This window comes from Erinaceus europaeus, chromosome 3 (assembly GCF_950295315.1).
Source record: "Erinaceus europaeus chromosome 3, mEriEur2.1, whole genome shotgun sequence".
NCBI classification, from domain to species: domain Eukaryota; kingdom Metazoa; phylum Chordata; class Mammalia; order Eulipotyphla; family Erinaceidae; genus Erinaceus; species Erinaceus europaeus.
Window position 1 is genome coordinate 108,841,993 of NC_080164.1, and position 13,950 is coordinate 108,855,942.

General features: G+C 38.6%; 1 protein-coding gene across 1 annotated transcript in view; it reads right to left on the bottom strand.

Annotated features, from left to right (window-relative positions):
• GRID2 (glutamate ionotropic receptor delta type subunit 2) overlaps window positions 1-13,950 on the bottom strand; it is a 1,638,698-nt gene that overhangs the window by 139,640 nt on the left and 1,485,108 nt on the right. Inside the window, exon 15 of the mRNA XM_060188447.1 lies at window positions 7,805-7,971. Within this exon, the coding sequence (XP_060044430.1) occupies window positions 7,805-7,971 (167 nt within the window). The remainder of the gene's footprint in view (window positions 1-7,804; window positions 7,972-13,950) is intronic.

Below are 13,950 nucleotides of genomic sequence, written 5' to 3' on the forward strand. Positions count from 1 at the left end.
TTTATTAGTAACTTAATAACAATTTGTAGTCCCATATCTCCACACTATCTGTGTCTCTATATTTTTGCCCAGTATTTCTATGTTCCTGCCTTCCTTGTTTTTTTAGAATATTTTTTATTATCTTTATTTACTTATTGGAAAGAAACAGTCAGAAATCAAGAGGGGAGGCAGTGATAGAGAGGGAAAGGGAGAGAGAAATGCCTGCAGCCCTGCTTCACCATTCATTAAAACTTTCCCCCTGCAGGTGGGGACCAGGGGCTCAAATCTGGGTCCTTGCAGATTGTAACATTTCTGCTCAACCAGGTGTGCCACCACCTGTCTCTCCCTTCACTTCCTTTCTAAGTCACACCTACATCTACCACTACTTCTGAGTGTCCTTCCTTTATCCCTTTTCTTTGATAAGGAGGGGACACTTCATGAGTGGTAAAGCAGGGCTATCTCTCTCCTCATCTCACGAAACTTCTCAACTTTTCTTGGTCTCTATCCAATAAATATAAATTGATAAAATGTTAAATAAAAAGAAATGAAAACTCCTAATGAAAACCAGAATAGAAATGCTAGTATAGAAAACATTATTTTGTCCTTGTGCTCGCGCCATGTGCACTTAACCTGCTGTGCTAAGCCCGACTCCCTGAAAACATTATTTTGTAAAAAAAAACCAAGTACCTTATCAGAACAGCAAGTCCACCATATTATTTTTCAGGTAACTGTGTTCTTCTACTACACCTCCAAGTCTTACAGTTAAGTACTGACCAGAGCACCAGTAAAACCCAATTTTTACATGCGCTTCTGAGACAGTGATGCATAAAATAGAAGGACATTGGATATAGTCATCAATGACATTCTTTTGGAAATATACTGCTTTATAAAGTGACAAGTGATAGAATGGAGTTTTATGGAGTAAAATGTGAATATACAATTTGTGGTATTTGCTTTTCTTTTTGAAATTGGTGTGAAAGCAGAAAACTATGTTTTACCAAGACAAATATCATTGGACCATCTGTTAGGTTTGTCATTCTGGACGCTATGAATACATTAAAGTTATTCCATATAAAATATCATATTCTTGTCTCATCCATAATTTAATTTCCACAATATTGGATTTTGCTTCCTATTTGGTAAGCATTCAACATGTGGATATACGATAGGACCAATTACAATGTTACTTTATTTTAGCTGCTCAGAGAACTATGTAATGAGCTAGATAAGAGGCAATTATGGATGGCACCAATTAAAAAGTCATGATGAATGAAAACTTCCATGAAGGAAGAATGCCATTTTTGGTCAATAACAGTCTTAAGCTATTTGTAGCCAGCAAACATAAAAGGGGAGTTCTAAGTTTTCAATACTTGGTTTCCTTCTGACCAGCTATTGTGAGGCAGCTTCAAATTTGGATGCCTCTTCCATCACTGTCATGAAGGACTCTCGGTGTTTGAGATTCTGAAAGTCACTGTCATGTTCTAAAAACTAAAATGCCCATCAGCATCTTTATATGAGTCAGAAGGCTGCTGGCTGAGCAGACCAGAAGGCAGTGTGGAAATCTGCTGTAGTTTAAATAGAAGTGTGGACTTACACTCAGGGAAATAAGGACTGAGGTAGGATGGGGTTTGACAGTATGCCTTTCAATCTAACTCTCATCATAGGCTCAGAAAACTGTTTATCTCTTTTGAGACTCATCTCCACAAGATGTAGGATATGCATTTGTTAAAGTCCAGTTTCCGTCTGTGATTAGAAACCACTAATAAAATGGGTATAGAAAGAACATACCTCAACACGATAAATCTCACATAGTACAAACTTACAGCCAACATCATATTCAGTGACAAAACAAACAAACAAAAAAACCTATTTTTCCTCTGAGGGCAGGTATTAGACAAAAATATCCAGTCTCATCATTTCTCTTTAAGAGAGTATTGAAAGTTCTGGCAAGAACAATTTGATAAGAAAAGGATGTAGCTAGAAATTGGAAAGGATGAAATAAGCTGGAGAGAAAGAAGAAAAGCTGTCATCATTTCTAGATAGCATAGACTCTAGATGACTTAGGCCGAGTGGTGGTACACCTGGTTGAGTGCATATGTTACAGTGGGCAAGCACCCAGGTTCAAGCCCTCACTCCCTACCTGTAGGGGGTAAGCTTCACTAGTGGTGAAGCAGGGCTGCAGGTGTCTCTCTGTCTCTCTCCTTCTCTATATCTCACCCTCCCTCTCAATTTCTGGATGTCTGTATCGAATAAGTAAAGACAATATTTTTTTCCATAAAAAAAAAGACTTCGAAGACTCTAGTGAAAGAGCTATTAGAAATAATAAGCAAATGCATTAAAGTGACAAGCTGTAAAATTAATGTACACAAATCCAAATTAATGTATACATATCCATATGTTCATAGTGAACTAGCAGTGAGATCTCTCAGGGAAATAATATTACTTACCACTGAATCAGAAGGAATTAAGAATCTTGGAGTAAATTTATTCAGAGATAAAAGACTCAGATATGGAAAACTATCAAGACTGTTGGGAGAAATGGAAGACACACCCAGAAGTGGGAAGTGTGCTTGCTTTGCCAAGATTACTTCCCAGGCTTGAGCCTGGTACCTATCACATTGGAGGAGGCTTCAGTGCTATGCTGTCTTTCCCTCTTTCTCTGTATTTATCTCTCTGTTTATCTGCAAAAGTTGGCCTAGAGTAATAAAACAATTCTTGTGCCAATAACAACAACAATAACAACAAAAAAGTAATTCCTTCCTTCCTTCTTTTTGTCCTTCCTTCCTTCCTTTCTTCCTTCCTTCCTTCCTTTCTTTCTTTCTTTCTTTCTTTCTTTCTTTCTTTCTTTCTTTCTTTCTTTCTATATTTGCCTCCAGGATTATCATTGGGGCTTGGTCCCAGTATTGCAAATTCACTGTTTCTGATGGCCAATTTTTCCATTTTATTTAATAAGACAGAGAGAAATTGAGGGGGAGAGGGAGACAGAGACAGAGAGAGAGAAAGAGAGAGAGAGATTTGCAGACCTGCTTCACAGCTTGTGAAGTATGCCCCCCACCCCCCACAGAGGTGGTGAGCCAGGGATTGAACCTAGATCCTTGTGTGGGTCCTTGCAATTTGTATTACATGTGCTTATCCAGGTGCACTCCCTTTCAGCCTACCAAAAAAGAAAAATTGCTACACTGTTGGTTGGACTATAAATGATATGAATTAGTGCAGTCATGATGGAAAGGAAAGGAATATGGAAATTTCTCTATAAGTTAAAACATAAATTCTTTTAAAATTTTTTAATATTTACTTATTTTCCCTTTTGTTACCCTTGTTTTTTATTGTTGTTGCAGTTATTATTACTGTTATTGATGTTGTCATTGTTGGATAGGACAGAGAGAAATGGGGAGAGGAGGGGAAGACAGAGAGGGAGAGAGAAAGATAGACACCTGCAAACCTGCTTCACCACCTGTGAAGCACTCCCCTGCATCATTAAGGAAATGCAAATTAAAATGACACTGAGATTCCACCTTATTCCTTCATCAATATACCAGGAAATGACAAGCATTGGCAAAGCTGGAGAGAAAAAGTTACTCTGCTTCACTGCCAGTGGGAATGCAAACTAGTGAGCTAACTTGGAAGACTGTATAGAGTCATTCAACTAATAAGCATGGAATTGCTTTATGATCCAGAAATACCATTCTTGGGCATTTATTCAAAATACATGCAAATACTAATTCAAAGGGACATATACTGCTAAGTTTGTAGCTGCATTATTCACAACAGCCAAAGAATTGAAGCAACTTAAATGCCCATCAACACATGACTGGCTAAAGAAGTTATGGGATATATACTCCATGGTATACTACTATGCAATCAAAAAGGATGTTATTGTCTCCTTTGGGACAAAGGGGATCAAATTGGAGGTGATTATGCTTATTGAAATAAGTAAAGAAATGAAAGATGGTTTTGCTCACATGTGGACTCTAGAGAACTGATACACATGAACTTGAAAGAAAAAAGAATAGAAGGAAGGAAGGAAGGAAGGAAGGAAGGAAGGAAGGAAGGAAGGAAGGAAGGACTGGAAGGGAGGGAGGGAGGGAGGAAGGAAGGGAGGAAGGAAGAAATTGAACAAAGGAAGAAAGAAACAAAGGAATGAAGGAAATCTTCCTAATAATTGTGAAAACTGTGGTGGTTATCTTTGGAAGGTGGGAGAGTGGAGACACAGCACTTTGGTGGTGAGTATGGTTTGAAACTGTACACTGTAACCTTACAATCCTGTAACCCACTATTAGTCACAACTCAAAAAAGGAAAAAATAATAGAAAATCAGGAAGTCCACCCAGGTCTCATTCACATTCCATGCTCTTAAGTTATTTCCTTTATCAACACAACTACCAATGAAATCAAGTGCTTATTACTGGGTGTTAATATGGGAGGGAGTAGAGGGTATCAGGACCCAGTGCAGGATGGAGGGGGACTTGGTAGTGGTGGTGGGAGTAGTGTGCAGACACTAATCCCAGGGAGATGAGAGATTGTACCCATGTGTCAACAACGGTTCTGTAGACCATTATTTCCCCGTTATTGGGTTATATGATTTGGGTAAAAATGTGGCACAGGCTTTGTTCATCCTCAGTGACTTCTAATGTCCTTTTAAAAAAGGTGAGTAGATTTTTTTAACCTAGTAAAGACTGTTTTCAGCTTAAGTCAGTGAGCTAAGAGGATATTTTGAACAGAAAAATGTAACTCACATATCATGGAATATAAAGTGCTTTTGATATTATGCTCCAATAAAATTTTTCAAAAATTATTATCTTTATTTATTTATTGGATAGAGATAGTCAGAAATTGTGAGGGGAGGGAGGAACAGAGAGAAAGAGACAGAGAGACACCAATAGTCCTGCTTCACCACTCATGAAGCTTTCCCTCTGCAAGTGGGAACCAGGGGCTTGAGCCTGGGTCATTGTACATTGTAACATTTGTGTTCAACCAGCTGTGCCACTACCCAGCCCCTGCATCTGAGAAATAAACTACTTTATTTTAAAAGTGACTTTTTCTTTTAAACAATGATATTATTATATTACTTGAATGACTGTAGAATTTTTTTAAATATACATGTGCTTTTAGATGCAATATGTATGTATAATTTTAAACTCAAAAAGGTTGTGTTAAAGCTCAACTTTCAATTATGTTTCATGTATACCATAGTCTCATATTTTTTTCCTAGAAAACAACTGACTTTTTTTTTTTTTTAATGAAACAGTGTTAAGATATAGAAACAGCACAGATCTTACTTTTTTAGAGAGTCTAATCAATCTTGCTTCCAGCAAGTTATTTATGGGCTCAGGAAGCAGCTGGGGCCCTGCTGGGTAACTCTACCTGCCTATTTATCTTCCCTGTGCCTCTCCACTATTCTCAGAAAAGTATCACGAGAAGATCTTGGAGGGATGTTCCCCAAATGCTTTACAATGTAAATACCACAAAAACAGAGTATTGTGAAATTCAAAATCGACTCCTCTGGATGGCACTGTCTGAAGCCTGGCTTTGATTTCAACAATAAAAATGTTGCATATTTTTTAAGAGAGAAACTGAGAGCTACTCTCTGTCCTAATCCAGTTTTCTAGTCCCATTCTCAACTCTGACATCATCTTCCCAGACAATACTTTTAGTCCACCTGCAGGTTAGCTATCAAGCTCAAGAAAAAATTACTACAGTCATGGGTCACTTGGATCATAGCTAAAATAGATTTCCTATCTTCTATCCACCCTAAGATCCCTATTCTCATCTGTTCTGTTCCTACTGTATGGTTCCTGTTTATTGAACACTTTGCCCTGTTTTATATCTTTCCACCTTTGAGCCATTAAGTTGCAGATGCTACCATGATATCATCCTGACCTTCCTGGGCAGATGAACTCACCATTACCTTACCTCTCCAGAGCCCTACCCTACTAGGGAAAGATAGAAATAGGATGGAGATTTGGATCCACCTCCCAATGCCCATTGCATAGATGCAATCACAGAAGCCAGAACTCTCATCTTACTGAACCCCAAAAGTATTTTGGGCCATACTCTTAGGAGGGGAGAAATGATAGGGGGAAGATGAGCAGAGGGTTCTGAACTCCAACTTCACCAGGACCCAGGGAGAGAAGAGGAAAAAAGGAAGGACACTTGGAAGTAGTAACAAGTGTGTGTGTGTGACTCAGAAAGGAAGAGAAGATGGGGTAAAAATGGCCAAATATATACAAATATAGACAGATAGTTGTAGAAATGATAGTTAACCCATATCTGCAACCTTAGGAGAGAACTGTTGTAGCTTACTATAAAGGGGTTGGAGACCCAGAACTTTGATGGTGGGAACATTACAGTGTTGTTATCTTGTTACCCTTATCTTGTAATTTTGTAAATAAATACTAAATCACTAAAAAAAAACCAAAAAACAAAAAACCTTCACATTTCCCTTCAAATTCATTTGACTGCTGATGTAGGGAGGTTGTGGGAATGTGGTGGAGCCTGGTAGGGTTTGACATGAGAGGTGAGTTCATTCTGGTAAGTCTCTCTCTCTACAGAAGGGTTGAGCAAAAAGGGAGACATATAAGCCTCAAAAGGTTGGCAGCCATGTACGTCTCCCCTCCCCCACAAAAACATCCTGCATCTTCCCACAGGAGCCTGCCACTCCTTAAAAGGCATTAAGCCTGCTCCACCCTACATTCCCTGATACTATGGCCCATCCCTTTATTATGTGCATATCAGTCTTCTGCTTTGTCTTACAAATGCCTAAAGGTCTTCCACACAGGGTATTACTAATCCTGCTAGTTGAACCCCTAGCAACAGTTGCTGGGGAGGTCCATACCATTCCTGGCCCCCTTTGCCTTTCTCCATCCCTTTCCTCATCATGTATGGTATTGTCAAGCTACTTCCATTTCTGTTTTGTCTTTTCTGTGTCCCGACCTGGGGGAGGGCAGGCGTGCAGACCAAGAGGCTGATGCTGGCCATTGCAGTTTGCGCCACATGGCTTAACCAGGTGTGCTAGCGTCTGACTCTGGGGCACTCGAATAAATAAAGATTTGTATTGCTTTGCCACCAAAGAGCTTAGTTCCTGGGTCATCTCTCTCTCGCGCGAAGCTAGCCCGACAACTGCTTACTCTCCTTACTGTTCCCTCTTTCATTGTTCTACTCTGTTGTATTTATTGTTTCTCTGAGAGTTACCTAATTTTTTTCTTTTAGTATAGCTATTCTGTTTACCCTTTCAAGGTCAAGTTTAAAGTCATCTCTAGGGAGTTTTCAACCATGTTTCTTTGATCAAGTCTTCAGTCTTGGTATTCAATACTTTCAATAGCTCAACAATTTACACAGTACAAATAACCAATAATGACATTGAATATATACATATATATATATATATACACACACATATATATACACATATATATATGTGTATTTATCATCACATAGTTATAGAAATTTCTGTATAGTTTATTGTTCCAGGTGCATGAATCTTATATCTCCAGCTAGACCTTAAGTGTCTGTTTTTTTTCTTAAGTGTCTTTAATGTTCATATTCTATTGCATAGTTGAGTTGATTTTCCAGTTTGTTCCCCTTAAATTGACTTATCAAAAATAAATTTTAATTGATTAATCATTATTTGTACCTTCATATTTCTCTTAAGAATTTATGTATGCTTCACTTACAACCATCTTTTTGTCTTTTTTTTGGGGGGGGGGTTGTTTATTGTGATTCTCACAACAAAGAAAAGCAAGTGCCACTGATGAAGTAAGATAACCAAGTGGATTTGTGTTCCCTTCATATCCTTTCTCCCTATGTGCAGTGAGCACAGGTCTTACCTCTGTGAGAACACATCCCGGTAAGGGCTGCCGTGCTGCAGAGCAATTCCATATCCCCGGTCGGCTACGGTGTTCCCAACAGTGTAGAAGGAGCAGTCAGGGTCGTTAATGGCCACATACTCCAGCACAGCTGCATCCCAGACAAAGGCATAGTTTCCATATTTTACCTGTGAAAACAAGAAGAGCAAAGTAGGATTTATGGTAGGAATTTCAAATTCTGAAGACAGGATATAAAAGGATATATATGTGTGTGTGTGTTTAAAACATATAACATATGTTTTAAATATATATAAAATATATACTATTTAAATATATAAAATACCTATATATAAAATCAAGACACTCCTCTTTTTTTAAATTTGTGATTAATAGTATATTATAAGATTGTTAAGATTACCCTGTATGGCTCCACACCACACCCACCACTCAGAGTTCTGTTCCCTACCCTCCCGCCTCCCAAAGATAACCATTGTAGTTCTCAGGAATCTTAGAAACAGTTTGTTTGTTTCTGGTTTTTTTGTTTGTTTGTTTTTCTCCCAAGTTCATGACAAGTCACTCCTTAAAAATGTGTGGTTACATAGTGCAACGTTCTGTCCCCCCCAACCCTTCCAATGATAAGCACCATAGTTCTTACAAACTTTCAGAAACAGCTTGTTTACTTTTGTGTTTTTGTAAGTTCATATGCTTCAGCTTTTGAGATTCCACATATGAGTGAAACCAATGGGCAGTTGCTTCTCACTTCTTATTTCTTGAAGCATCATCACCTCCTGTTCCATCCATTTGGTCCCAAAGGACACACATTGTCTTTTTTGACTAGAAAGTACCATTCATGGAATATATGCATTGGCATAGGTTTTATTGGAAATAAAAAAAAACAAGAGGGCCTATATTTAGCAGGAATTACTGTTCTCAATAAAAATGGGTTGTCTGATTCACTCACTGCTCTGTCCTCTAGAAAAGGTAATAAGCTGGAGCATTAACTAGGTTTCCAGGCAACACTACGTCTAGGAGAATGACCCATGAGAAGGAAATACCATGTGGACCAGGGGAACAATCAGTGCATGAAAGGACCCCAAGGTTTGAGTTTCTCTTGCAACAGTAATTCCTGTGATTAGGCCTGTACCATTGGGAATGCTGGAAGTAGTGCCCAGGGAGTTGTTATAGAGAGATGGCCTCCTTTGGAATGTTAGGCATCTAAGTCAGGTGATCTTTTGCATCTGCCCAATATGGGATCATCATCTTGCCTGTGACTTATATTCCTTTCCTTTTATTTTTTATTTTATTTATTTATTTATATGATAGAGACAGCCAGAAATCAAGAGGAGTGGGGGGATAGAGAAGGAGAGAGACAGAGAGACACCTGCAGGACTGCCTCACCACTTGTGAAGCACTCCCCCTAGCCTGGCAGGTGGGGACCAGGGGCTTGAACCCAGGTAACATGTATGCTCAATCAGGTCCACTACCACCAGGAGGTGGCCTCCTGGTGACTTACATTCTATGTAAAGGTTACTTCAATTCAGCATTGGCCTGCTGGAAGACACTCTGTACTTTTTTATTCTGTATAGAGATGTTATTTGCTGTTATTTGCTCATTGAGAGAGAGAGAGAGAGAGAGAGAGAGAGAGAGAGAACCAAAGCACTGTTTTGGTATATGTGGTGCTGAGGCTTTAACCTAAGTCCTCATGCATGCAAGTCCTGCACTCTACCCACTGAAATGTCTCTTTGACCCCATCCTCTTTCCTTTTGAGGTCACTTGTTGCCAAGGGACCTTGCAGTTAGACCTCACACTGCAATGAAAGATAAAACTGATATGCAGCCATCTTGGTTGTCCTTTTGGGAAAAGAAGTTTATTCTGGGTTTCTGGGTTATTTGAAATATCCCTTTGTGACTATATATATATATATATATATATATATATATATATATTTCCCACAATTATCACTCATCCCAGATTTATCACCAATAAAAAAAAACATCTTGACAATTCATTTTGAAAGTCATCATATGTAAGCTTAGAAACTAAGGCATTCATCAAATAAACAATGTCAACTGTGAAATGTTCAGTTTGTTTGAAAGGAAAGTAACTTCCTGGTAAGTATGACTAAAATAACAGAAAAACATAAAACATAAAAGGAAAACATACATGCATATGTTTGTAGACATATATAATAAGAAGAGCTGGCAAGAGCGAGACGGAGACAAGTGATTCCTACACGTGCCCCCCTCCCCCCCAGTAAAACAACAATTAGGCAAATCAAAAGTGTGGCCCTAGCTCATATCAATGGGGTTTACAACTAATGATATTTATAGACTTTTCCCATGTTTGAGAGTGACTCTCTGCCCTGATTAAGCTTTCTAGTTCTATTTCCAACTGCGATACCATCTTCCCAGACGATACCTTTAGCCTACCTGCATGTTAGCCGTGGGGCTCAGGCAAATAAGTAAAGTCATGAGCTCCTTGGAATATACTTAAAACAGACTTCCTAGCTTCTTCCAGCTTGATGACCTCCAAATTTCATCTGCTATATTCTTGCCTTTAAGTTCCTGATTATTAAACAGTTTGTTCTGCTTTGTATCTTAATGCTTTTCAGCTGCCAAGTTGCAGATGCCATAACAACAACCTGAATTCCCTGGGAAGACAACCTTACCAGTGTATCCTGGAACCCCACTTCTCCAGAGCCCTACCCCACTAGGAAAAGATAGAAACAGGTTGGGGATGTCAATGCCCATGTCCAGTGGAGAAGCAATTACAGAAACCCTAGCTTCTACTTTCTGTACCCCATACAGATCTTTGATCCATACTCCCAGACTGATAAAGACTACAGAAACTTCCAATGAAGGGGATGGGACACAGAACTCTGGTGGTGGAAATTGTACCCCTCTTATCCTACAATTTTGTCAATCATTATTAAATCACTAAAAAAAAAAAGTGTCCTTGTATGCAGGGGTAGATAGCATAATGGTTATGCAAAGAGAATGTCATGCCTGAGGCCCTGAAGTCCCAGGTTTAATCCTTTGCACTATCATAAAGCAGAGCTGAGCAGTACTGTGCTAAAAAAAAAAAAAAAAAAAAAATCCTTGTGGGAGATTTGGGATATAGTTGCAAATAGTTTTATAGATTTAGGGATGAAAAAGAATGCTTTGGCAAAGTAGGACGTCTCACTTCCTAGGCCAGCTGACCAGTTGTGGTTATGGCTGAAGACCTAGAAGAGATCCTACCTAGCCCCTACACCTGGACTTGACTTCAGATTTATGAAGGGAAAAAGGCAAGGAGGCCACTCCTAATCCTTCTCTTCAGATTTTCCCAGAGTCCCAGCCAGAACGGCTGGACAAGAAAAGAAATAAAATATCGTCATTGCATTAGAAGAAAAAAAACTCCATCTCTCTCTCTCTCTGTGTCTTCCCCCCCCCCCCCGTATGATGTAACATATTTAGAGACTCCAAAAGATTGCAGCAACTGTGATCACTGACGAATGAATGCCATAAAATTTTAGGAGACCAAATCTACACCTGGATACAGCAGCAATTCTTCTTCTTTTTATTTATTTATTTTTTATTTAAGAAAGGATAAATTAACAAAACCATAGGGTAGGAGGGGTACAACTCCACCCAATTCCTACCACCCAATCTCCATATCCCATCCCCTCCCCTGATAGCTTTCCCATTCTCTATCCCTCTAAACATCCATGTTCAGCGGGGAAGCAACTACAGAAGCCAGAACTTCCACCTTCTGCAACCCACAACGACCCTGGGTCCATGCTCCCAGAGGGATAGAGGATACAGCAGCATTTCTAGGCACAAACAATGAGCTATCTAAAAGGAAAGTGAAGACAACAATCTCATTTGTAGTAGCAGGCAAAAGGAATAAAATCATTTAAACGGCAAACTAGCTGGAGCTAAGAGATTTGGACAGTAAACATCACAAGACAGCAGTGAAGGAAATCCAGGGGGGAAGAATAGAGATGAAAAGATGTTACATGGCCAGAATTGGAATCAATAGTGTAAAAAGTTTTCTGTGCTACCCAAAGTCATATAAATTCCCATGTCACTCTTTGCAGAAACTTATAAAATAATACTCAAATTCTTAGGTAAACATAAAAGACCCAAAATAATTTTGAACAAGAACAAAGCTAGAAACTTGAAATTTTCTTATTAGAAAACATCTGACAAAGTTATGGGAATTGGGGCTGGGTAGTGGAGCACCCAGAAGAGTGCACACATTATCATGTGTGAAGACCCAGGTTCAAGTCCTTCTTCAGGAGGGGTCCTGCTGGGGGTGGGGGTTGTCATGAGTGGTGAAACAGAACTTCCAGTGTCTCTCCCTCTCTCAGCCTCTATCTCACTCTTTCCTGTCAACTGCGTTAAAAAAAAAAAGATTCAATTTACATTCCATTGGGGAAGCAATTACAGAAGCCGGACCTTCCACCTTCTGTACCCCATAATGAACCTGGGTCCATACTCCCAGAGGGTTAAAGAACAGGGAAACTATCAGGGGAAGGGAGGGGAGGGGGATTGTGTGGAGTTGTACCCCTCTTATCCTATGTTTTTTGACAGTGTTTCCTTTTTATAAATAAAAATTAAAAAAAGAAAAAATAATAAAGATTAATGATTAGACACTGTGTAAAGGAGATTTCAGTACTTTCCTCAAGAGAACCTAAATTTATTCTAGATAAGAGGTAGTATGTTCCTAAAAATAGATGCAACATTATAAAATCAATCCTGGGGCTGGGTGGTGGCACACCTGGTTGAGCATACATGTTACAATGCACAAGGACCCAGGTTCAAGCCCCCAATCCCTACCTGAAGGGAGAAAGCTTTGCAAGTGGTGAAGCAGTGTTGCAGGTCTCTCTCTCTCTCTCTCTCCCTCTCTGTCTCCCATACCCTTTCAATTTCTGACTGTCTCTATCCTATAAATAAATAAGGATAATAAAAAAAAAATAAATAAAAGCAATATTGGATTTCCCAGGTTTATTTGATATTTAATATAATCTAGCCAAAATGTCCAAAGATTGTTTTAGGAGCTTTTAGAATGTTTGCATATTTAATTAGAAAAAAATAGATAGGAAGAGGAAAGAAATTTTGAAAAAAAAAAGTAGTGATTAAGCATTTAGAATACTAAGTACTGAAAAAAGCTTAAAGCTTACAAATAAAGTAGTATGAACACTGTATGAGGATAGAGATTTTGTGGAAGGTGTTTTGTTGTTGTTTATTTGTTTACAAGACTTATAAAACTGTCTAAACCACATAATTCTCGTATATTGATAAGTTAGTGAAGGCCACATTAATATCAATGTGGAAAGCAGGAAACATCTAAAACATGAGTGTGAAAGAGGTCATTATTTCAAAAAGTTCAATGTCATACTCTACAGAAAATAAATTTCTATCGAGTTGTCAGTAAATTACAATGAAAAGAGAACTCAATTAAAAACCCTCCTAAATCTCAAAGAATATGTAAACGTATGTTTTTTTTAAATACTGGAATATAAACATACAAGGTAATATAAAATATTCTTATTAATTATTTAATTAATTAATTTATTTTTGTCATGTCCAGGACTTCACAGTTCCAACACTAATTTTTTCAGATAGAAGGAGTGAGACTGAGATAGGGAGGTAGAGGAAAAGAAGAAAAGAGATTCAGCACTGGGTGGAGATAGATATGCTATCATAATGGTTCTGCAAAGAGATTCTCATGCCTGAGACTCCTTATTTTGCAGGCTCAACTCTCCACACTATCATAAGCCAGAGCTGAGCAGTGCTCTGGTAAGAAAAAAAAGACATTAAACACTGAAACTTCGTCCAATGTTGTGGGTAATGGCCTTGAACCTAGGTCATGCATATCACAAAGTTAGTGCACAATACAGGTCAATTCTCTTGCCAGTTTTTTCTGCAATAATTATAATGTTTTTGCTTAGAGCAGGTCAACATCTGCTAGTCAATAAAACATTTTGTAACATGGTCTTAAACTTTCAAACCAACTTACTGTATTCAATCATCTTATGTTGGGATTGAGTCCCAGTCAAACTTGGAAGGTATTAAAGCAGGTATTGGTTAATGTATCTCCTCAGGGAGTAATCCCATCAGAACTACTAGGGGTTACATGTGTTAAAAATGCAAAGTTTTGGAGGTGGGTTACGGTGCACCCAG